The sequence below is a fragment of the Diaphorina citri genome, unplaced genomic scaffold, assembly GCF_000475195.1.
Source record: "Diaphorina citri unplaced genomic scaffold, Diaci psyllid genome assembly version 1.1 scaffold537, whole genome shotgun sequence".
Taxonomy (NCBI): domain Eukaryota; kingdom Metazoa; phylum Arthropoda; class Insecta; order Hemiptera; family Psyllidae; genus Diaphorina; species Diaphorina citri.
In genome coordinates this window covers 1-23,183 of record NW_007377971.1, presented here as the reverse complement: position 1 = coordinate 23,183, position 23,183 = coordinate 1, and the positions used below count along the sequence as shown (strand labels likewise).

The window sequence follows — 23,183 nt, the reverse complement described above, 5'->3', positions numbered from 1 at the left end:
ATTCAAATCATAGTTACCCACTACCCACTTTCATAGTTTGTTTTCAATGGAGCAGTTGCAAGTGGGTAAAAATTATTAATAAATGGTCGATTCCTATGTAAAAAGTTGTGAAAAATCCAAATCTGAGGTCAAAACTTTGAAAAAATAACTGTAAAAGTTCGAAAATTCAATTTTCATTTTCCGTTCTAATGAAAGAGTTCAAATTAAGATGTGTGACGTCAGACTTCAGACAGTTGCCTCGGTAGGTAGCGCCAGTATGCAAGCGCGCTTGCGGAGGAGCAGAAAGAAATGCGCAGAAAAGTATGCGCACAAACACATTAATATGTTGCCTGCGAGGGAGCTTTGCTCGGGACATTTGATGTGACGTCATCGTGTAGGTACGGGAGCGTATGCCGGGAGCGTAAGTTCACAATTTACCGGTATTTTTTTAAATCGATTTATCTCGGGATCTAGAAGTCGTAGAAGAAGAAGAAAAATTCCGTTGGTCCTCATTTTTCCTGCTCTATGACTTTGAAACATCACTCAAGTAAGCGCAACTGTTCTATTGAGCTTTTGGATTGAGTTTCCATAAGTTATAACCATCAGTAGAAGATCATAGTTACCCTCTTTCATAGCTTGTTTTCTATTGAGCCTTTGGATTGAGATTAGAGATGTGTAAAGAGTGAGTGATTTAAAAACAAAAAAACTCTTTTCTAGTGAACTATATTCAGTCAAGGAGTCAGAATCTACAACATTTTACTCGCTCAACTACCTTATAGGTATTCGGTAGTTAGGATCTGACTCACCGATTGAGTAGTGCACTTAAAATAGTTCTTCTTTATTACTCACTCACTATCTCTAATTTATTGAAATCCACTTTTTCACTAAGCCTTTTCTCAACCTCTATACTCTATACCTACCTAATTTGGAAATTCCCATGTAAAGTACAAATAATATAAGGAAAACTGGTTCTATCAATAAAATATAAAAATAATCCAACGGCGTTCTTTTTTCTTATACAAATATGTCAAGTTGACATTGTCAACATTTCAGTCAAAGGAATATAAAACATCTCTAAAAATATGATGATCATTTTTGTTTTATTTGTGTTCATCTGTAGGAGTAAATCCAGTACATATACATAATTCTTACGAAATAAAAACTTTACAAAATATTGAGATTTCCATCTTTCAAATAACCATAACGAGAAGGAGTTTTGGTTTCTGTGCATTCGCAGAATATCGTAATGGTTAGGTGAAATGTAAAATCTCACTTATAATAACCATAGAAAAATGTGCGTCTTAAACTAGTCAGTAAAATAGAGATACAAGCTAAGTTAATTTTACTACAGTAAAACAAAGGATGTCTTTTCAAAGAGATGGGAATATCGTCAAATCAGAACTGACTTTCAATTGGATAACTGTTTTCCTATCTTAAAACAAAAGAACACATTTTCTTTGCCCTTCAGAGGAGTTGATAACACTTCGAATTTCTGATGGCTACAAAATACAACATTGAACATGATTTTTTCCATTTACTTTTCACTAATCAGAAAAAAGTCTAGATAAAATGATTTGTCATCATTTTTACTCACTTTTAACAGGATAAGTTAGTTGACACATCCATACTAAAATTGTGTATTCACACTTCCAAATTTCTGAAACACGATTTTGAGGACTTAGGTGAACTACAACCAAAAGGGATCAAGGGGAAACAAAATATTTTGATATGTATGAGGTACAACAGTAGTCAACAAACACAGTAAAACAAAAATTTAAATAAGCAGCAATTTCACCTTTCCTTTCTAATACAGCATATTAGAAGTCCTCCATGAAATAATATTTAAATCTTTCAAAGTAATAAAATAAATTTTAACAAAGTCCACGAAAAGGGATCAAGGGGAAACAAAATATTTTGATATGTATGAGGTACAACAGTAGTCAACAAACACAGTAAAACAAAAATTTAAATAAGTAGCAATTTCACCTTTCCTTTCTAATACAGCATATTAGAAGTCTTCCATGAAATAATATTTATATCTTTCAAAGTAATAAAATAAATTTTAATAAAGTCCACGAAAAAAATTTTCAAAAAAAATCTTCCTACTCCTTAATCAATAAAAAATATTCAAAGCCTTCCTGATCTTTAAAAAAATGTCTTAAATTTACACTTTCAAGTTGTGAAATCTCAATTCGTAAAAATACTCCACGTTAGAAAAATGTAAAAAAATAGGTAAGTACAACAAAAATAAATAAATATACATCAACTAATTTAAACTAGGGAGGATTAAGATTAAGAGGACTCTAGAGATTTAAAAGTTAAAATCAAATCATAAAGATAAATTAAGATTTAACACTTGTAAACAAAATTATATAAAAGAGGTGCTCTATTTAAGTGTTAGCATAAAGGGACATCTTGTTCTAAGCTGACAGCCTAAATATAGCACTTATACTGTCTTTAATGAGAGTTTAAACCTGAAGTTTAAAATAAGTTAAATGTCTTCCGACCGAACGCAAACTAAACCAATTAAAGCATAGAAAAACAATCACAAAATATTGAAGATCATTGATTGTCAATAAATAACCATACATTATGTACACGTCACTGTAAATAGGAGAGCTTCATTAGTTAGATAAACATACTTTAACAGTAAAGTAGGTATGACTGAAACCTGCCTTAGGTAGAGCTAATGCTTCTGGTGTTACACCTGTGGGAGGAAAATAAGAAGACATGAGATAAAAAAAAAAAAAATGTAATAATATTTTTAATAATAAAACAAGGGTGAGATACTTTTCTAACCAGTAGGGTACTACTTTCCTAGATACCTTCCTAAAAAATATTTCAGTACTAACCCATCTCTCATACTATTTTAAGTTCGAAATAATGCATTGAACAGGACAACACTCTACTCTGTACGTAGTATCATGCCAGATGCGGGGTGAGTGCAAAATAAATGAATTAGAAAACTTTCCTCGTTGCTATGACAACCATCATTGACAAGCATTTATTTGTTCAATCAATAATCCCCAGAAAACAGGCCAAGAAAATAGGCACATTATGTAAGGCATGAGCAACATAAATGCACCTTGGAAAATGTTATGCTGGTTCTTATCAATATGTAACTACACCTATCATACCTTAAACCACAACCGAGTTACACTCTATGGAGAGTTAAATTACCGTTGTATTTACAACAAAAGTAATAAGCTTCTGAGTTCAAACACTACTGAAGTCCTTAAACCACAACCGAGTTACACTCTATGGAGAGTTAAATTACCGTTGTATTTACAACAAAAGTAATAAGCTTCTGAGTTCAAACACGATAAGAGCTTTGCCAGCGAAATGCATTGGCTGAATAGGGAATAATTTTCATAGTTTCTAGTTACCTTCCTCGCACAGTCGCACACAGCAACTCAAAGTTTTCTCATCAAGCCCCGTGTTCAGAAGATTGGAAATCTCCAAGATACACTGAAACGCTTCCTTGTCGTTTACGATTGAATTGGCTGAAGCCATAGTTTCGACATTTGACGAATACGATAAAATGTGCTAAAAGTTGGAGAAAACACTGGCAAAAACTAATTAAAAGCTATTTTTAATTAAATTTTGATAAAAAAAAAGAACAAAGTTTGGCCGATTATTTATTTCAAAATTTATAATGGCTGACCAAAATTTATCAGCTGGCTTTTGTTTACAGTTTGAGTGATGAAAGCAAATTCCGTAAGAGTGCGCTGGCGATGTGTTCTTAGCTGTCCATTCCTCCTTAACCTCCTTGAGGTTTAACCCTTTCTGGCATGACGTTGTGGTTTCTCATCACCTGTGCTTATTTGATTCAGAGGCAAAACCTAGTACCTAGTACAGTCTAGAATTTGAACCAGACAAAATTTAAAAAACTTGAGCTCATGAGATTCAACCTTATTACTCTCCCTTACTATAGGCTTCACATCTACATTACCCCTGACCATTGGGATCTAAAATGAGCACTTAATTTCAATGTGTTCAGCTGCAAATTCTTCATTTTTATAGATGAGGGAGTCATTGAGGAACCCTTTACCCTTAAAATAGACCCTCAGGCTCCCCCCTCCTTTACTGTGGGTTGGACTCCAAAAATTTGGAGCATCCATCTCCTGGTAAGTCACAATTCAGATTATTGGGCCCTCTCACTAAAATCCTGGATACGGGTCTGGATTGTGGTCCTGAATGTTAATAAATCAAATCCATCAGTGGTCAAAAAAACACTAAGCTCAAAGTTACAGTGCAGAACACAAAACAAGGACAACACAAAGCAAGCAGACATTGCTTACCTCTGAGATTGTCTTCTGTTCATGATAACGTAGAATTGTTATTAATTGAACTATTGGACTGAGTAGAAGAGACTTGTCGCCTTAGTTCTTTCACAACTAGAGCTAATGCTTCTGGTGTTACACCTGTGGGAGGAAAATAAGAAGACATGTCATACTATTTTAAGTTAGAAATAATGCATTGAACAGGACAACTCTACTCTGTACGTAGTATCATGCCAGATGCAGGGTGAGTGCAAAATAAATGAATTAGAAAACTTTCCTCGTTGCTATGACAACCATCATTAACAAGCATTTATTCGGTCAATCAATAATCCCAGAAAACAGGCCAAGAAAATAGGCACATTATGTAAGGCATGAGCAACATAAAAACACCTTGGAAAATGTTATGCTGGTTCTTATCAATATGTAACTACACCTATCATACCTTAAACCACAACCGAGTTACACTCTATGGAGAGTTAAATTACCGTTGTATTTACAACAAAAGTAATAAGCTTCTGAGTTCAAACACTACTGAAGTACGATAAGAGCTTTGCCAGCGAAATGCATTGGCTGAATAGGGAATAATTTTCATAGTTTCTAGTTACCTTCCTCGCACAGTCGCACACAGCAACTCAAAGTTTTCTCATCAAGCCCCGTGTTCAGAAGATTGGAAATCTCCAAGATACACTGAAACGCTTCCTTGTCGTTTACGATTGAATTGGCTGAAGCCATAGTTTCGACATTTGACGAATACGATAAAATGTGCTAAAAGTTGGAGAAAACACTGGCAAAAACTAATTAAAAGCTATTTTTAATTAAATTTTGATAAAAAAAAAAGAAAGTTTGGCCGATTATTTATTTCAAAATTTAATGGCTGACCAAAATTTATCAGCTGCTTTTGTTTACAGTTTGAGTGATGAAAGCAAATTCCGTAAGAGTGCGCTGGCGATGTGTTCTTAGCTGTCCATCCCTTCTCAACCTCCTTGAGGTTTAACCCTTTCTGGCATGACGTTGTGGTTTCTCATCACCTGTGCTTATTTGATTCAGAGGCAAAACCTAGTACAGCTGTCAGTTTTATGCTCTCTTCAATCTCTTGGCTTGGAAAATTATTAAGAAAGAGACAGAAACGACTAGTAAGTACTATCCAATCCTATATTATAATTTATAATTCCTGAGAATACTGGTCACAATAGATCTACAGAGGTCGCAGTGTTAATTGCATACTCTCTTGGGAGAGGAGCAACCAGTCCCATAATAGAATAGTGGTCGTCGATGGCGCCGACCATTCTCCTAGTTCTCCTCCTCTACTCCATCAAACTTCCCAGTTTTTTTCCGTGGTCAACGAAATAAGAAGGTATCGGCTAAAATGGCAGCTATAGTCATTAGTCACCTATTGGGGATTCTCGTAATTAACCAAATGGCTTAAGCAAGACTGTCCTCTCTTTCTCGAATATTTCATCCCCTACGTGTGGACCTGCTTCAGAGGACGGCCCCTATGTCGTAAGTAAAGCCTCAAGTACCCTATAGACTGGCAATAATATTGTGCAAGTTAGGGTAAGTCTCTTGCGCAAACTTGCTATTTTTTAACACACGGAAATAAGAAGTGTCCACTTGCAATATTTATTTATTTTTTTACGAGGTTTGACAGAAACTCCTGTAATTGCTAAGGTCTTATCGTCCCGAAATCGAAGAGAGAAAGAAGACAGGATAGGAGAAAGCCAGCTGTTCCGAGAACGAACATTAAATCCGCCCCGGGTGAGAATCGAACCCCGCGCCCTAGCGCTTACAAGGCAGACGCGCTACCAACCAAGCTAACTAGGCTGGCGACCCATCCAATTATTTCAATTTTCGAGCTGAGAACGTGGTAGTGCTTCGTACCGCCAAGTCAGAATGTTATTTCTACTCCTCTCCTCTCCTCTTCCTGTTTTTTCAGAGCGTGGCAAGTCGTGCAGTCACCGACTCTGCGAGTGTGATCGTAGATTTTCCGAATGTCTTCGGCCGTACTCGTGTCCCAGATACAAAGCTGTATGCCGCTCCAATGTATTTCGCCTTATGCAGAATTTGATTCTGATTTAACTTACGTTTCCATAAGTTCTACCCATCATCATGCAGAATTTGATTCTGATTTAACTTACGTTTTCATAAGTTCTACTTCTACCCATCAGTAGAATTTATTCAAATCATAGTTACCCACTACCCACTTTCATAGTTTGTTTTCAATGGAGCAGTTGCAAGTGGGTAAAAATTATTAATAAATGGTCGATTCCTATGTAAAAAGTTGTGAAAAATCCAAATCTGAGGTCAAAACTTTGAAAAAATAACTGTAAAAGTTCGAAAATTCAATTTTCATTTTCCGTTCTAATGAAAGAGTTCAAATTAAGATGTGTGACGTCAGACTTCAGACAGTTGCCTCGGTAGGTAGCGCCAGTATGCAAGCGCGCTTGCGGAGGAGCAGAAAGAAATGCGCAGAAAAGTATGCGCACAAACACATTAATATGTTGCCTGCGAGGGAGCTTTGCTCGGGACATTTGATGTGACGTCATCGTGTAGGTACGGGAGCGTATGCCGGGAGCGTAAGTTCACAATTTACCGGTATTTACAGTACCTTGGCTTTAAGTAAGAGGGAAGAGAGAAAAAGGAATAAAGAGGTAGGGAGAGTGAGAGATGTGAACACAAGGAAATGTAGAAGAGATACAAAACAAGAAAAAGAGAGAAAAACAAAATTTGGAGTAGAATAAAATATAAATGAAGCAAGCTTTATAGAAAAACAAATTAGTTTCAGGCTGGATTAGACTCAATATAAATAACGTAAATAAATAATTTTATCTCTCAATATAGTTTTTTTTTTCAAGTCATTAAGACAACGGTTTAAATTTAATTATGGTAAAAAAATAAATAAAAAAAGTTATTTAAGTTTGGTAGTATAGAAAAACAAATTAGTTTCAGGCTGGATTAGACTCAATATAAATAACGTAAATAAATAATTTTATCTCTCAATATAGTTTTTTTTTCAAGTCATTAAGACAACGGTTTAAATTTAACTATGGTAAAAAAATAAATAAAAAAAGTTATTTAAGTTTGGTAGATCTTTATACAGACATAGTGGTCCTCTTCTTTTAAAACTAAATGTTAGAAGAAAAAGTAGAAAATAGAAAATATGAAGATCCAGAGAAATATCCTAAACAATGCTGTTGTCTAGAATTTAAAAGCTAGAAAAAATAATAATCATGAATGTACTTGGTATATAAAATAGTTGAGTAAATCCAGTACATATACATAATTCTTACGAAATAAAAACTTTACAAAATATTGAGATTTCCATCTTTCAAATAACCATAACGAGAAGGAGTTTTGGTTTCTGTGCATTCGCAGAATATCGTAATGGTTAGGTGAAATGTAAAATCTCACTTATAATAACCATAGAAAAATGTGCGTCTTAAACTAGTCAGTAAAATAGAGATACAAGCTAAGTTAATTTTACTACAGTAAAACAAAGGATGTCTTTTCAAAGAGATGGGAATATCGTCAAATCAGAACTGACTTTCAATTGGATAACTGTTTACCTATCTTAAAACAAAAGAACACATTTTTTTGCCCTTCAGAGGAGTTGATAACACTTTAATTTTACTACAGTAAAACAAAGGATGTCTTTTCAAAGAGATGGGAATATCGTCAAATCAGAACTGACTTTCAATTGGATAACTGTTTTCCTATCTTAAAACAAAAGAACACATTTTCTTTGCCCTTCAGAGGAGTTGATAACACTTCGAATTTCTGATGGCTACAAAATACAACATTGAACATGATTTTTTCCATTTACTTTTCACTAATCAGAAAAAGTAGCACAATCCTCGGATCTGACTCCAACATTCTGTCGTGCTCCTCAGTACTGATCGAGTAAGGAAGCACAAGACAAAACACACAGGGAACATGCAAGGGTTAACAGGGAAGTGGCACACACGGGGTTAAAGTTTATACAGTCAAATTACGAAAACATTGTTTTAATGGTGGATTTCACCAATGACTTAATGAGAGATTTCACTAATGGGAGAATTTTTAATTATTCAAAAAGGAGTTTTTAGTGATCCAAAGAGGAGTTTTAAAAACTCCTGATTGGATCATTAAAAGCTCCTTTTTGGATCATTAAAAATTCTCCCACTAGTGAAATCTCTCATTAAGTCATATAGAGGGATTTTTTCCAAGATGTTTGATAAAGGAGACAGTTTATACTAAAGTAAAAAAAAAAACTTTGATAGAGGATAGGGTGCACTGTAACAACGGAGGTGTCTTATCGTCCCAAATCGAAGAAATAGAGGACAAGATAGAAAGCTAGTCGTTCCGAGAACGAACCTTATCTGTTCAGGATAAAGGTCGCCCCGGTCGGGAATCGAACCCGTGACCTAGCGGTTAAATGGTAGGTGCGCTACTACACAGGCCAAGCCAACTAGAATGGCTCAAAAAAAAAAAAAAAAAAAAAAAAACTTTGATAGAGGATAGGGTGCACTGTAACAACGGAGGTGTCTTATCGTCCCAAAATCGAAGAAATAGAGGACAAGATAGAAAGCTAGTCGTTCCGAGAACGAACCTTATCTGTTCTGGATAAAGGTCGCCCCGGTCTGGAATCGAACCCGTGACCTAGCGGTTAAATGGTAGGTGCGCTACTACACAGGCCAAGCCAACTAGAATGGCTTTTTTTTTCCTAACAAAAGAATAATAAAGTTGTTAGATTTATGTAAAACCAATATTGCAAAACACATGTCCAAGCTGAACTCAAAACACAACCAGGTTAAATCAAAAATCACACATAAGAATTTCCCCCTAGGAATTATACAGTCAGGCCAGATTTGGTCCCATGACTTTTGAGGTGCCCTATAGTAGGAAAACATTGGGAGGTAGAGTGGGAGTAGGGTTACCAGACAAGAAATTTCAAAAGGAGGACATTTTGAGCAATTCCACCACATCTTCCCAGGCCTTGGTTATAACTCTGTGAGTTTCCCATACAGGAGGACATGGGTCTTCCACCTCCCATACCTCCTTCTAACCCTATAATAACACAAATCACTGCTCTAATTGTGAAAACTCCTTCTTGCGTTTAACCTAACCCTATAATAACACTGGTCACTGTCACTGCTCATTTGTGCCAGTTCCTTTGGTAGCAATTCCACGGACATGACTTCTGCACAAGTACCGTAAACATGGTTGGCAAACTAAATGAAATCATCAAAATTAGACATTAAGTGAGGGAGGACCCAAGGCATGTTCCACTCAGATGCTTTGACAGACCCAGGACTGGTAGACTGAGGAAATGTGTGTGGTAGAAAAAGCTTCAGACTGTCTGAGAGACCCCTGGCTCAATTGTTTGTGAGGCCGAAACTTCAAAAAGGCGGACATTTTGCTATATTTTAAAAAGGCGGGCGGACGGAGGACAAACGTATAAAAAGGAGGACATGTCCGCCGAAAAGCGGACGTCTGGTAAGCCTAAGTGGGAGATCAATAAAAAAATTGAGAGAGAAAGGATGGGGAGACAGAGAGGAAGAAAGAAAGAGAAGGGGAGAGAGATAAGAAGGAGACGAAGAAGGGAACTTCCACCTTTCCTGGAGGAGAAGGAGAACTAGAGGGAGAGACTTAGATATAACAAAGTAAAACAAGGATACAAAACTCCTCCCTTTCCACATAAAAATTTACACAATAGAGTAATAGAGAGTCATAAAGGTACCCAGGTAAAACTGATTCAGTATTCAGTACCCACCATAAAAATGAATATATACAAGGTGTCCTCTTGAAATATTTGTACAGGGTGGTCCTTACCTTTCCTTGATGTCATTGCCCATCAACTTTCTAGTTTCCTCTTCTTCAGAGAGAGTGGGCGGAGCTTCATTGACTGTGTTGTACTGAGATGATGTCACGAGGAGATCCGTTGAGGGATTTAGTGTTAAGATCTGAAATAAAAAGTTCAAAATATGTATTGATAATTCCCGCCCGGGGCGGATTTTATCCCGAAGGGATAAGGTTTGTTCTCGGAACGCCTTGGTTTCTATTCTGTCTTCCTTCTCTCTTCGATTTCGGGACGATAAGACCCTAACAGTTACAGTTAATTCCATAAAACATCTTAAAAAAAGGGGGTTAGGCCTGTCACACAATGAAAGTGTTTTCACACAAATTTGGCCATTCTATCCCTACGAGCCTAGCTAGCACAAGCAAACCTACCTAAAAAAAAAAAAAAAAAAAAAATCTAACTAAAGTGAGCTAAAATAACATCATTTTACTCAGTCATTTTGATACTAGCCTAGTGGTAATAGTACACTACTTGGTTAGTTTATTTTTAAAACCATTGAAGCATGCTGTGGTTTGGTGAGGAACTTGATACTTCTTAAGATTCTTGTGGTTTTAGATGACATCAAGTACAGGCACAGAATTCAGAGAAAATAATATGTCCTGCTTTTATATATATATATATACAATACCTAACTCAGGTATAATATTAGATAGGAAGGTACAATTTTTCTTGTAATCAAGCTCATACAATACAGTTCATCATGTAAGATAGGTAATAAAATCTGTGATTTCAAGGGTTTCAATTAGTTGAGACTTAGGAACATGCAGGAACACACCATGCAAGCAATTTTGTCCTACCCACTCAAATGGGCTTGAAAAAAATCTAATGGACTGCCTTTAGTGTTGACCTTAAAAGCTTTTTAGCCTTTAATCAAAAGTACAAGACCTAGGACTAAAAAGTCCCAGAAAATGAAATTAAACTATACCATTTGTTAAAATTAGATCAGGTATTTTAATAAAATACTAATATAGACATGAGAATTGTTCCCAGGAAGAAGACCCTATGTTATAGGCGTCTTACTGTTGACTTCCTTCATCTTTTTCTTCTAGCAAGGCGTCTTACCGTTGACTTTCTTCATATTTTTTCTTCTAGCAAGGCGTCTTACTGTTGGCTTTCTTCATCTTTTTCTTCTAGCAAGGCGTCTTACTGTTGACTTCCTTCATCTTTTTCTTCTAGCAAGGCGTCTTACCGTTGACTTTCTTCATATTTTTTCTTCTAGCAAGGCCTCTTACTGTTGACTTTCTTCATCTTTTTCCTCTAGCAAGGCCTCTTACTGCTCATCTTACTGTTCATCTTTTTATTATATGCACTGCACAACTTCTTGGTGGATTTACAAGCCCCAGGAGAAGATTCCACAGTGGCAATACACACATCACAGCTAACTCCCTCTCCCATGTTACCAATTCCACCACATCTTCCCAGGCCTTGGTTATAACTCTGTGAGTTTCCCATACAGGAGGACATGGGTCTTCCACCTCCCATACCTCCTCCTCCACCTCCACATCTGTTCTTACTCCTCTGAGTGCGGGATCTGGTACTGAACATCTTGGTGCTACATACTGGAGTGTTATTCCTATTATTCATTATCTTTTGCTTCAGGCTGGTGATTGTATTCTTGTAGTTTTCAAACTCTTCTATTTTCCTCTTCAGTTCCTGGTTGCACTCCTCCAGCTCGCTATGTTTATCATCAAGCTCTTCGTTCAGACCCATGATTTCTTCTTGGAGCTTTATTAGTTCTTTCCTATTCTTGTCTTGCTCTTCTTCCAAGTTCTTTATTTTCGCTTGTAGTTTAGAGTTGGCCGCTTGTTCCTTGGCCAGTTCAGCTCTCAGCTGCTTGATGTAGTTCAGGTTCTTCTTGTTGCACTCTTCTAGTTTCTGACGGGCGACTTCACATTGACGTAGTTTTTCAATGAGGCGATCGTTTTCCAGGTGTGATTCTTCCAAAGCTTTCTTACAATCCTCGTAGCGACGTAGCAGGACTGCATTCTCTTCGGATAGACACTCCACAGTTTTCCTGTACTCAGCGATTTTGCTTTGGAGCTGATTCAGTTGACTCTCTTGCCGTTGGATGGTGTACTCTTTCTCGTGTATAACTTCTTCGAGTTTCACGATTTGCTCTTTCATCTTGCCTAGTTTGCTCTGGCACTGATTTAGATCTTTGCATAGGTTGTCGTTTTCTCGTTTCAAGTCTTCCAGTTCTCGATAAAGGCCGCGCATTTCAGCGATTTCCATGTCTTTACTCTGAATGGCATTCTGTAGGTTCTTGTGTTCCCGCTGAAGTGCTTGGATTGTACTCTCATGTTCGTCTATGATTGCCTGATCCTCGCGATGAATATTTTCCAATTCATCAATGTCCGCTTCCAAATCAGCTATGTTTTCTTTCAAGGCCTGATTTTCACAGAGGAACTGATTTCGACCTTCCTCTAACTCTTTGATTGTTTGAACAATACCGTTCAAGTCATTTCCATTTTCCATTTTTTAATTGGAATTTGTGTACTAGAATTTAGGTGTGAAGATTTGAGTTTTGTGATGTTGTTAGGAATTTCTTATTCCATGAACGGAAAATGATTTCAGTTGGGTTGATGAAAGACATTTATTATAATGACTGGCTGTTCCATGTACTCAAATCATGATAGTCATTGGTCCCTAGATAACGTAGGTACTCTATCTGTCACTTAATTCACACATTCTGATCAAATGCAAAACACAAGACGGGTTTCATCACGAGATATCAACTTGAAACTTGGACAAAAAAAAAATCTCAGCTTTATACAATAGCGGTAAAGTTCTGCTAAAGTGCAGAAGTAAGGGACCTCTTCTCAGTTCTCACCTCGTTATTTGTAGAAGAAAAAAGAATAAAAAAATGTTGGTCCTCATTTTTCTTGCTCTATTACTTTGAAACATCACCCAAGTAAGCGCAACTGATCTACATGTTATACCTAGGTGTTATATTCTAATCTATTCTTTATTTTATAAGTACGAGAGGAAGTAAAATGTCTCCCGTTATTTCAGGAGGAAGAGAAGTGCTGTGCAACTCTACAGTATGGTATCCTGCAGTACAGGATGTGATCCTCTCTCCTACAAAGGCTACGGGTGTTATTGTGGCTTCTTAGGATCAGGATACCCTGTAGATCCCATTGATAGGTAAGAGAGTTCGGGTAAAATTTTCGATGGTCAGTTTTTAGTGCCAAAATGAGTTTTTTACTTTCTATTTTACTTTCCTTATCCTATAGGAATTTTTAAAGGGGTTTGAATGATTTGATAAAGGGAACTATAACAAGGGAGGTCCTATCGTCCCGAAATCCGAAGGAGTCTCCTTGAAGGAGAATAGGATGGGAGAAAGCCAGCCGTTCCGAGAACGAAGCCTCCGACCAAGCGCTTTTCTGTTGACTGCGGTTCAGGACGAGCCAATTAAACATGGCTAGAGACCATGACTCCGGTGTATGGCAGAAAAAAAAGATATCCTTTCTTTATTCTGCCATCATCATTCGGCTACAGCTGGAGCCGCTACAACAGCAACCTAGCGCTTTTTGTTGAGGATTATTACTATTTTTTTTTTTTTTTTTGGTACCTAATAATAATGATAATAATCCATATAGGACATGAAATATATATAATTTTTATTTACTCAGGTGTTGTGAGCTACACGACTGGTGCTATACAGGGTCCAACTGTCCTCTCTTTCTCGAATATTTCATCCCCTACGTGTGGACCTGCTTCAGAGGACGGCCCCTATGTCGTAAGTAAAGCCTCAAGTACTTACCCTATAGCCTGGCAATAATATTGTGCAAGTTAGGGTGAGTCTCTTGCGCAAACTTGCTATTTTTTAACACACGGAAATAAGAAGTGTCCACTGGCAATATTTATTTATTTTTTTACGAGGTTTGACAGAAACTCCTGTAATTGCTAAGGTCTTATCGTCCCGAAATCGAAGAGAGAATAGGAGAAAGCCAGCCGTTCCGAGAACGAGCATTAAATCCGCCCCGGGTGAGAATCGAACCCTGCGCCCTAGCGCTTACAAAGCAGACGCGCTACCAACCAAGCTAACGTGGTAGTGCTTCGTACCGCCAAGTCAGAATGTTATTTCTACTCCTCTTCATGTTTTTTCAGAGCGTGGCAAGTCGTGCAGTCACCGACTCTGCGAGTGTGATCGTAGATTTTCCGAATGTCTTCGGCCGTACTCGTGTCCCAAATACAAAGCTGTATGCCGCTCCAATGTATTTCGCCTTATGCAGAATTTGATTCTGATTTAACTTGCGTTTTCATAAGTTCTACTTCTACTCACCAGTAGAATTCAAATCATAGTTACCCACTACCCACTTTCATAGTTTGTTTTCTATTGAGCCTTTGGATTGAGATTAGAGATGTGTAAAGAGTGAGTGATTTAAAAACAAAAAACTCTTTTCTAGTGAACTATATTCAGTCAAGGAGTCAGAATCTACAACATTTAACTCGCTCAACTACCTTATAGGTATTCGGTAGTTAGGATCTGACTCACCGATTGAGTAGTCCACTTAAAATAGTTCTTCTTCATTACTCACTCACTATCTCTAATTTATTGAAATCCACTTTTTTCACCAAGCCTTTTCTCAACCTCTAAACCTACCTAATTTGGAAATTCCCATGTAAAGTACAAATAATATAAGGAAAACTGGTTCTATCAATAAAAATACAAATAAATTATAAAAATAATCCAACGGCGTTCTTTTTTCTTATACAAATATGTCAAGTTGACATTATCAACATTTCAGTCAAAGGAATATAAAACATCTCTAAACACACAATTGGAATAGGATGATCATTTTTTGTTTTATTTGTGTTCATCTGTACATGGTATGAACCATGGTTTGTCAAACAAAGATTCAATGTGTTTCCCTACCTACCCAAATAATTTTTACTATGTAGTAGATACTTAAGTGAAAAAAGAAAAGAAAAAACAACTCAATCAAAGCATGCACACATAGTCAAATAGCAAGCAAAACAACTGTGAAAGGTTTCTCAGGATCAAAGTTTTCACGGGAAAATGTGACCATGTTACTGAGGCTATTTGCTACAAGACTCAGAGTAGGTACATCTCTTGGGTTTTAGACAGTAAATGTGCCATCTAATTTGTTGAGGTTCAAAATACATGGACTGTAGGTACATGGTATGAACCATGGTTTGTCAAACAAAGATTCAATGTGTTTCCCTACCTACCCAAATAATTTTTACTATGTAGTAGGTACTTAAGTGAAAAAAGAAAAGAAAAAACAACTCAATCAAAGCATGCACACATAGTCAAATAGCATGCAAAACAACTGTGAAAGGTTTCTCAGGACCAAAGTTTTCACGGGAAAATGTGACCATGTTACTGAGGCTATTTGCTACAAGACTCAGAGTAGATACATCTCTTGGGTTTTAGACAGTAAATGTGCCATCTAATTTGTTGAGGTTCAAAATACATGGATTGGGTGCAAGGCATTTGGTCCAAAATAACACATAACACAATGTTTGGGAACAGGATCTTGACATTTTGAGGACAGGTTGGGATGTGACAAAGGAACTGGAGTCCAAAATAACACATAACACAATGTTTGGGAACAGGATCTTGACATTTTGAGGACAGGTTGGGATGTGACAAAGGAACTGGAAAAAAGAGGGATAAGAGGGAAGGTGTAGGTAGCTAGATCAACAAGGAATAGGTACTGTACTTTAAGTACTAACCGAACCTGGAGACCAGTTGTGGGTATTTGGTAGAAAGATCTGTACCCTAATTTTTCATGGTTCCCAGATTTGGTTAGTAAAATAAGGTGTAGGTAGCTAGATCAACAAGGAATAGGTACTGTACTTTAAGTACTAACCGAACCTGGAGACCAGTTGTGGGTATTTGGTAGATAGATCTGTACCCTAATTTTTCATGGTTCCCAGATTTGGTTAGTAAAAAACAAAGTAGATAGGTTTGAACATAACTACAAACTCCAAAGCACTAAAAAACAATAAAACTACCCTTGAAAAATAAAAAATACAAACAGAAAAATCATTTTAAAAAATCTTTAATTTTATATTAGTTTTAAACAGCAAACAAACAAAATAAATTAGCTACCTACATCATACAATGGTACACAGGTACTAGGGCAAAAATACCTACCCAGACCAAAAGCTGGGGGAAAAACTACCTTGTGCATTTGAGTTAAAAAATAAAATTCCCAAGAAGGTCTAGAATTTGAACCAGACAAAATTTAAAAAACTTGAGCTCATGAGATTCAACCTTATTACTCTCCCTTACTATAGGCTTCACATCTATATTACCCCTGACCATTGAGATCTAAAATGAGCACTTAGTTTCAATGTGATCAGCTGCAAATTCTTCATTTTTAAAGATGAGGGAGTCATTGAGGAACCCTTTACCCTTAAAATAGACCCTCAGGCTCCCCCCTTTTACTGTGGGTTGGACTCCAAAAATTTGGAGCATCCCTCTCCTGGTAAGTCACAATTTAGATTATTGGGCCCCCTCACTAAAACCCTGGATTGTGGTCCTGAATATTATTAAATCAAATCCATCAGTGGTCAAAAAACACTAAGCTCAAAGTTACAGTGCAGAACACAAAAGAAGGACAACACAAAGCAAGCAGACATTGCTTACCTCTGAGATTGTCTTCTGTTCATGATAACGTAGAATTGTTATTAATTGAACTATTGGACTGAGTAGAAGAGACTTGTCGCCTTAGTTCTTTCACAACTAGAGCTAATGCTTCTGGTGTTACACCTGTGGGAGGAAAATAAGAAGACATGTCATACTATTTTAAGTTAGAAATAATGCATTGAACAGGACAACTCTACTCTGTACGTAGTATCATGCCAGATGCAGGGTGAGTGCAAAATAAATGAATTAGAAAACTTTCCTCGTTGCTATGACAACCATCATTAACAAGCATTTATTCGGTCAATCAATAATCCCCAGAAAACAGGCCAAGAAAATAGGCACATTATGTAAGGCATGAGCAACATAAAAATACAAAATAGTAACGGGAAGTCTCTTCTTACAAATTATATCTGATATTTGTTAAATTCAAATACGGACCGACATTGTAACAGGAGAGCCGTGTATTGCAAATCAACAGCAAACTGTTGTTGTTTGCAAATGCGGAAAATTTTCGCGCGCTTCGCGGCAAGTTCATTTAGGTATTTGATACAAGTTTCATATTAACCCGTTAGGTAACAAGATACCTATAGTAATAACACGTTCATTTCCTTTCAGCAGAGATCGCAAGCTTTAACCCCTTCTCGTCTCCTCGAAGATGAAAAATAGGGTATCAGGTAGACCCGACAAAAAAAAATTCAGGTATCAGGTAGACCCGACAGACGGACCTTTTCAGCCGCACCTGTCAGGTCTACCCGGTAGTGAATGGCGGGCCTAACGAATCATTTTCTACTTACTACCATTTGACCCCTAGTTCCAGGAACACTACTTAGGGCGCTCACACGCTGAACCGACTGGCGGAGATGGCCTGCACATTTTCGTTCTCCAACAGCACAGACCGTGTCACGCTATCACGCCGTGACGTCACAGACCACGCCGAAGACTCAAGTGAAGACGTCAGTTCCTCTACGGACGCTAGCGGTGCGCGCAGGGCCTTCAACAGACGCGCGCTGAGTGGGGGATGCGATACTTCCGTGTCTAACGGGACAAAGGGATGCGAGGGATCGGAAATTTTCCGATTAGGATCGGTCGTTCTCGGATGGTGGCGCTGTTCGTACAGATGTCGAGGGGAGAGAGCTGGCTTCTCATTGGTTTGATTCGGGAGAGGGGAAAGAGCCTTCTCATTTGGATTCGGAAGAGGGGAAAGAGCTTGCTTGTGATTGGTGGGATTCAGGCGAGGAGGGGAAAGAGGAGTGGCGTCTCGGTGAGGGCTGAGAGCCATGGAGGGAACGGTATCACCGCGCGAGGTGAGATGGCGACTGAAAATAGACCAGGGGAACAAGGTTAGAAAGAAAGTGTACACGAAACCCTTCTCTTGGAGTATTCAAACCAGTTTATCAGTGGGTTAAGAAAAAAAAAGCTGTTTTTTTAAGAGGTTTGATAGATGGAACTGTACTGCTAAGGTCTTATCGTCCCAAAATCGAAGAGAGAACGTATGCAGGATAAGAGAAAGTCAGCCGTTCCGAAAACGAACATTACCCGTACAGGATAAAATACGCCCCGGGCGGGAATCGAACCCGCGGATTAGCGCTCACAAGGCAGACGCGCTACCAATCAAGCTAACTAGACTAGCGAAAAAAGCTGAGAGTGTTCACTGGCAAAAAATTTAATACGAGTATTGATTGCGCAAGTCAAGGGAATTTCCTGTGACTTGCTGTGTGTTTACATAGCCAACAGAAAACACAAGGCATGAAAGCCTAATAAAAGGCGTTAACAGTCAAATGACTAGGTACATTTTATTGTTCTTTTTCGAAAAAATATATGTTTCCAGTTTCAACTCAATACTCACAATAAAGAGGTAGAGATGACCCAATTCAAGCTTCTTCCGGATTGGACAGGGGACGTAGCACAATCCTCGGATCTGATGTTCGTTCTCGGACCGGCTGGCTTTCTCCTATCCTGTCTTCCTTCTCTTTTCGATTTTGGGACGATAAGGCCTTAGCTGTTACAGTTCCCTCTGTCAAACCTCTTCAAATAATAATAATAATAATAATAATAATAATAATAATAATAATAATAATAATAATAATAATAATAAGGGATTTCTGGTTTCATCGTCTAATGTCGGTCACTCAGGCCGACATTCAGACCGTCGGAACGACATAGAAAGCTTCAGACTCGGATCTCTCATACGGTCTGACAGACCTACTATAGGTCTCGAACTTTTTCCGCCACACACTTTCACACCATCTGACAGAAGGTCAGAGCGTGAGTGGCGTAAGGGAAAGTTGTCTTACCTCTAACTCCTGAATATCCTTCATGGTCCTCGCATGCGGTTTCTTGCCATCCTTCATCGCGTGCACTTTCTTATCTAGTTGATCATACTTGTGCTGCAGCAGTGTGCATTTCTCCTGATACAACTTGATCTGTTTCGACAGCCTGATCAGCAGTGTTAGCCACGTCTGCATGCTGGCTGAGACATTCTCCAGTCGTTGCGTCAGCACAGCACACTCCGCGCTGACTGGGAGGGTTGACTTGAAGTTGTTCAGCGTGTCCAGGGTTTGTTGTCCTGTGGTTAGGATTACCAGACAAGAAATTTCAAAAGGAGGAAATTTTGGCTAAAAAAGGCGGAGATTTCAACCAAAAGGAGGACGCAGAAAATAATCAACACAAAAACCATCAGTATAAGTAACATGATTTTTTCTTTTTAATCTATGTACACTGTACAGTGTACCTGTACCTACATACCTACCACCTATTTATATACCAATGAATGTACGTACATTGTACAATGTACATAGGCCAGATTTGGTCCCATGACTTTTGAGGTGCCCTATAGTAGGAAAACATTGGGAGGTAGAGTGGGAGTAGGGTTACCAGACAAGAAAATTCAATAGGAGGACATTTTGGGTAAAAAAGGCGGACATTTCAACCAAAAAGAGAACGCAGAAAATAATCAACACAAAAACCACCAGTATAATAAGTAACATGATTTTTTTTTTTTTTAAAAATCTATGTACAGTGTACCTATACATATCAGAAAAAAGTCTAGATAAAATGATTTGTCATCATTTTTACTCACTTTTAACAGGATAAGTTAGTTGACACATCCATACTAAAATTGTGTATTCACACTTCCAAATTTCTGAAACACGATTTTGAGGACTTAGGTGAACTACAACCAAAAGGGATCTACGTAACTTAGGTTTTTGAGGCCGAAACTTCAAAAAGGCGGACATTTTGCTATATTTTAAAAAGGCGGGCGGACGGAGGACAAACGTCTAAAAAGGAGGACATGTCCGCCCAAAAGCGGACGTCTGGTAAGCCTAAGTGGGAGATCAATAAAAAAATTGAGAGAGAAAGGATGGGGAGACAGAGAGGAAGAAAGAAAGAGAAGGGGAGAGAGATAAGGAGACGAAGAAGGGAACTTCCACCTTTCCTGGAGGAAAAGGAGAACTAGAGGGAGAGAACAGAAATGGCACATCGACTGAATTTTACAAAAATTGCATTTATGCTTTTTAAAATTCGAGACCTGACGTCCTCTTCTCAACGGAAAACGATACATTACGTACGTAACTTAGGTTTGTGAGGCCGAAACTTCAAAAAGGCGGACATTTTGCTATATTTTAAAAAGGCGGGCGGACGGAGGACAAACGTATAAAAAGGAGGACATGTCCGCCGAAAAGCGGACGTCTGGTAAGCCTAAGTGGGAGATCAATAAAAAAATTGAGAGAGAAAGGATGGGGAGACAGAGAGGAAGAAAGAAAGAGAAGGGGAGAGAGATAAGAAGGAGACGAAGAAGGGAACTTCCACCTTTCCTGGAGGAGAAGGAGAACTAGAGGGAGAGACTTAGATATAACAAAGTAAAACAAGGATACAAAACTCCTCCCTTTCCACATAAAAATTTACACAATAGAGTAATAGAGAGTCATAAAGGTACCCAGGTAAAACTGAAACCTAATTCAGTACCCACCATAAAAATTAATATATACAAGGTGTCCTGTTGAAATATTTATGCTATATTTTAAAAAGGCGGGCGGACGGAGGACAAACGTATAAAAAGGAGGACATGTCCGCCGAAAAGCGGACGTCTGGTAAGCCTAAGTGGGAGATCAATAAAAAAATTGAGAGAGAAAGGATGGGGAGACAGAGAGGAAGAAAGAAAGAGAAGGGGAGAGAGATAAGAAGGAGACGAAGAAGGGAACTTCCACCTTTCCTGGAGGAGAAGGAGAACTAGAGGGAGAGACTTAGATATAACAAAGTAAAACAAGGATACAAAACTCCTCCCTTTCCACATAAAAATTTACACAATAGAGTAATAGAGAGTCATAAAGGTACCCAGGTAAAACTGATTCAGTATTCAGTACCCACCATAAAAATGAATATATACAAGGTGTCCTCTTGAAATATTTGTACAGGGTGGTCCTTACCTTTCCTTGATGTCATTGCCCATCAACTTTCTAGTTTCCTCTTCTTCAGAGAGAGTGGGCGGAGCTTCATTGACTGTGTTGTACTGAGATGATGTCACGAGGAGATCCGTTGAGGGATTTAGTGTTAAGATCTGAAATAAAAAGTTCAAAATATGTATTGATAATTCCCGCCCGGGGCGGATTTTATCCCGAAGGGATAAGGTTTGTTCTCGGAACGCCTTGGTTTCTATTCTGTCTTCCTTCTCTCTTCGATTTCGGGACGATAAGACCCTAACAGTTACAGTTAATTCCATAAAACATCTTAAAAAAAGGGGGTTAGGCCTGTCACACAATGAAAGTGTTTTCACACAATAAAACCATTGAAGCATGCTGTGGTTTGGTGAGGAACTTGATACTTCTTAAGATTCTTGTGGTTTTAGATGACATCAAGTACAGGCACTGAATTCAGAGAAAATAATATGTCCTGCTTTTTTTTTATATACAATACCTAACTCAGGTATAATATTAGATAGGAAGGTACAATTTTTCTTGTTCTTGTGGTAATCAAGCTCATACAATACAGTTCATCATGTAAGATAGGTAATAAAATCTGTGATTTCAAGGGTTTCAATTGGTTGAGACTTAGGAACATGCTGGAACACACCATGCAAGCAATTTTGTCCTACCCACTCAATTGGGCTTGAAAAAATCTAATGGACTGCCTTTAGTGTTGACCTTAAGAGCTTTTTAGCCTTTAATCAAAAGTACAAGACCTAGGACCAAAATGTCCCAGATAATGAAATTAAACTATACCATTTGTTAAAATTAGATCAGGTATTTCAAATAAAATACTAATATAGACATAAGAATTGTTCCCAGGAAGAAGACCCTATGTTATGTTTTCTACTAAACTAACATAGGCCTTTCTTCCTGGGAACAATAGATAAGTATTTCTCACCTGTCCATTGTTTGTTTGATTATCAATATCTCTCGTCAGTCGTTGACTTTTATTATTGAAGCATGGCCATCCCTTCCGCCTCTGTACGATTCGCACATATGCCAGTACCAGGAGAACTCCAATGATGATCAGAATGATACCAGCAACAGCCAACACTATGGAGCTACTCGACAAGGAAGCATCTGTTGGCTCTGAAGGAATAGCAGATTTGTTGTTGTCTGTGAATATTGTGGCTGAAAAAATATAGGCAATAGTGTTAGGTATTAAAAGGGGTTTTAATTATTGGACAAGCTTTACTCAGGTAGGTAGTAGGGTTGCTGAAGTGGTTGGTTGTTCTAAAAAAAAAAAAAAAAAAAAAAAAAAAAAAAAAAAAAAAAACAGAAGGATGTAGATATTAAAACCATTTCCTACTTGGTTAGTATAAAAGATAAAATGGGAATAACTAGTTTTAATCACCTTCCACAAATAGAATGAGACCAATGGCAATAGATACAAAGCCCAAGGCTAGTAATGTCCATTGTACACAGCGAGGATTGTTCACTCGGTTAACTGTTTGTGCGAGATAACTCCTTGGCTGAGATGACCATTCATTCTGTTGTTCGTAGCTCACTGTTGTTGGCTGGTACACTGGGCCTGAAGTTGGCATTTTGAATATTTTTCCCAACAAAAAATAAATCTGAAAAAAAAAGGAAATTTTAAACTATTTATTAGAAATCAAATACCTACTGTCCATGCATTTAGGAAGATGAAAGGTGAAATGATGTCCCTGTTACCTTATCAAAAACGACATACCTAGAAGTCATAATAATTACTGAACTGAAAGAGTTAAACATGTTTCAATATGGCTAGAATGTATTACTATTGTTTTGAGGCTTTATGAACAATATTTTTTAAACCTATCATTCAATGTAAGTGTTAATTTAGTAATTTCTAGAAACAGGGAGCGAACATTTTCGTGTAAGTCTCAAGATTATATTTTAAAGACTCACTCTCTCAACTGGCCATCTTCGACATCTACTCACACATCTCCCCTCTTAAGGTGAGTATCTCTCTGGAGGATGGACCCTCCTTCCGAATCTTGTAACATACACTTCGTCTT

General features: G+C 37.8%; 3 protein-coding genes across 6 annotated transcripts in view; all 3 read right to left on the bottom strand.

Annotated features, from left to right (window-relative positions):
- The window catches only part of LOC103509855 (mitotic-spindle organizing protein 1-like), a 29,047-nt gene extending 23,919 nt beyond the window's left edge, over positions 1-5,128 (bottom strand). Inside the window, exons 1-2 of one of the 2 annotated variants that reach the window (XM_026824080.1) lie at positions 4,868-5,128; positions 4,281-4,403 (exon numbers count right to left, since the gene is read on the bottom strand). In XM_026824080.1, coding sequence (XP_026679881.1) covers positions 4,300-4,403; positions 4,868-4,994 — 231 coding nt within the window. In that variant the 5' untranslated portion in view covers positions 4,995-5,128 and the 3' untranslated portion in view covers positions 4,281-4,299. Of the gene's footprint in view, positions 1-3,874; positions 4,404-4,867 lie in introns of those variants that run through there. The other variant, XM_008474487.3, reaches the window with a different exon arrangement.
- LOC103509856 (cingulin-like protein 1) overlaps positions 1-12,686 on the bottom strand; it is a 17,504-nt gene extending 4,818 nt beyond the window's left edge. The window contains exons 1-2 of one of the 3 annotated variants that reach the window (XM_026824078.1): positions 11,583-12,686; positions 9,219-9,293 (exon numbers count right to left, since the gene is read on the bottom strand). In XM_026824078.1, the coding sequence (XP_026679879.1) occupies positions 9,219-9,293; positions 11,583-12,573 (1,066 nt within the window). In that variant the 5' untranslated portion in view covers positions 12,574-12,686. Of the gene's footprint in view, positions 1-9,218; positions 9,297-11,363 lie in introns of all 3 variants that reach the window. The other 2 variants (XM_026824079.1, XM_017444342.2) reach the window with 2 other exon arrangements.
- A 4,816-nt stretch (positions 12,687-17,502) lies between these two features.
- Positions 17,503-22,765, bottom strand: LOC103509854. The gene is made up of 4 exons (XM_008474486.3): positions 22,541-22,765; positions 22,085-22,317; positions 21,148-21,278; positions 17,503-18,036 (listed from the first exon to the last, which is right to left on the bottom strand). The coding sequence occupies exons 1-4, from the start codon at positions 22,728-22,730 to the stop codon at positions 17,556-17,558; spliced, it is 1,035 nt and encodes a 344-aa protein (XP_008472708.1). The 5' UTR covers positions 22,731-22,765; the 3' UTR covers positions 17,503-17,555.
- Positions 22,766-23,183: the final 418 nt, after the last annotated feature.

Excerpts from the sequence above, each read along its gene's own strand:
- LOC103509854 (XM_008474486.3), bottom strand. The coding sequence starts at position 22,730 with ATGCCAACTTCAGGCCCAGTGTACCAGCCAACAACAGTGAGCTACGAA. Across the intron at positions 21,279-22,084 it reads ATCAAACAAACAATGGACAG|ATCTTAACACTAAATCCCTC; the intron begins GTGAGAAATACT and ends TTTTTATTTCAG. Across the intron at positions 18,037-21,147 it reads GGCAATGACATCAAGGAAAG|TCGCCATCTCACCTCGCGCG; the intron begins GTAAGGACCACC and ends GTCTATTTTCAG.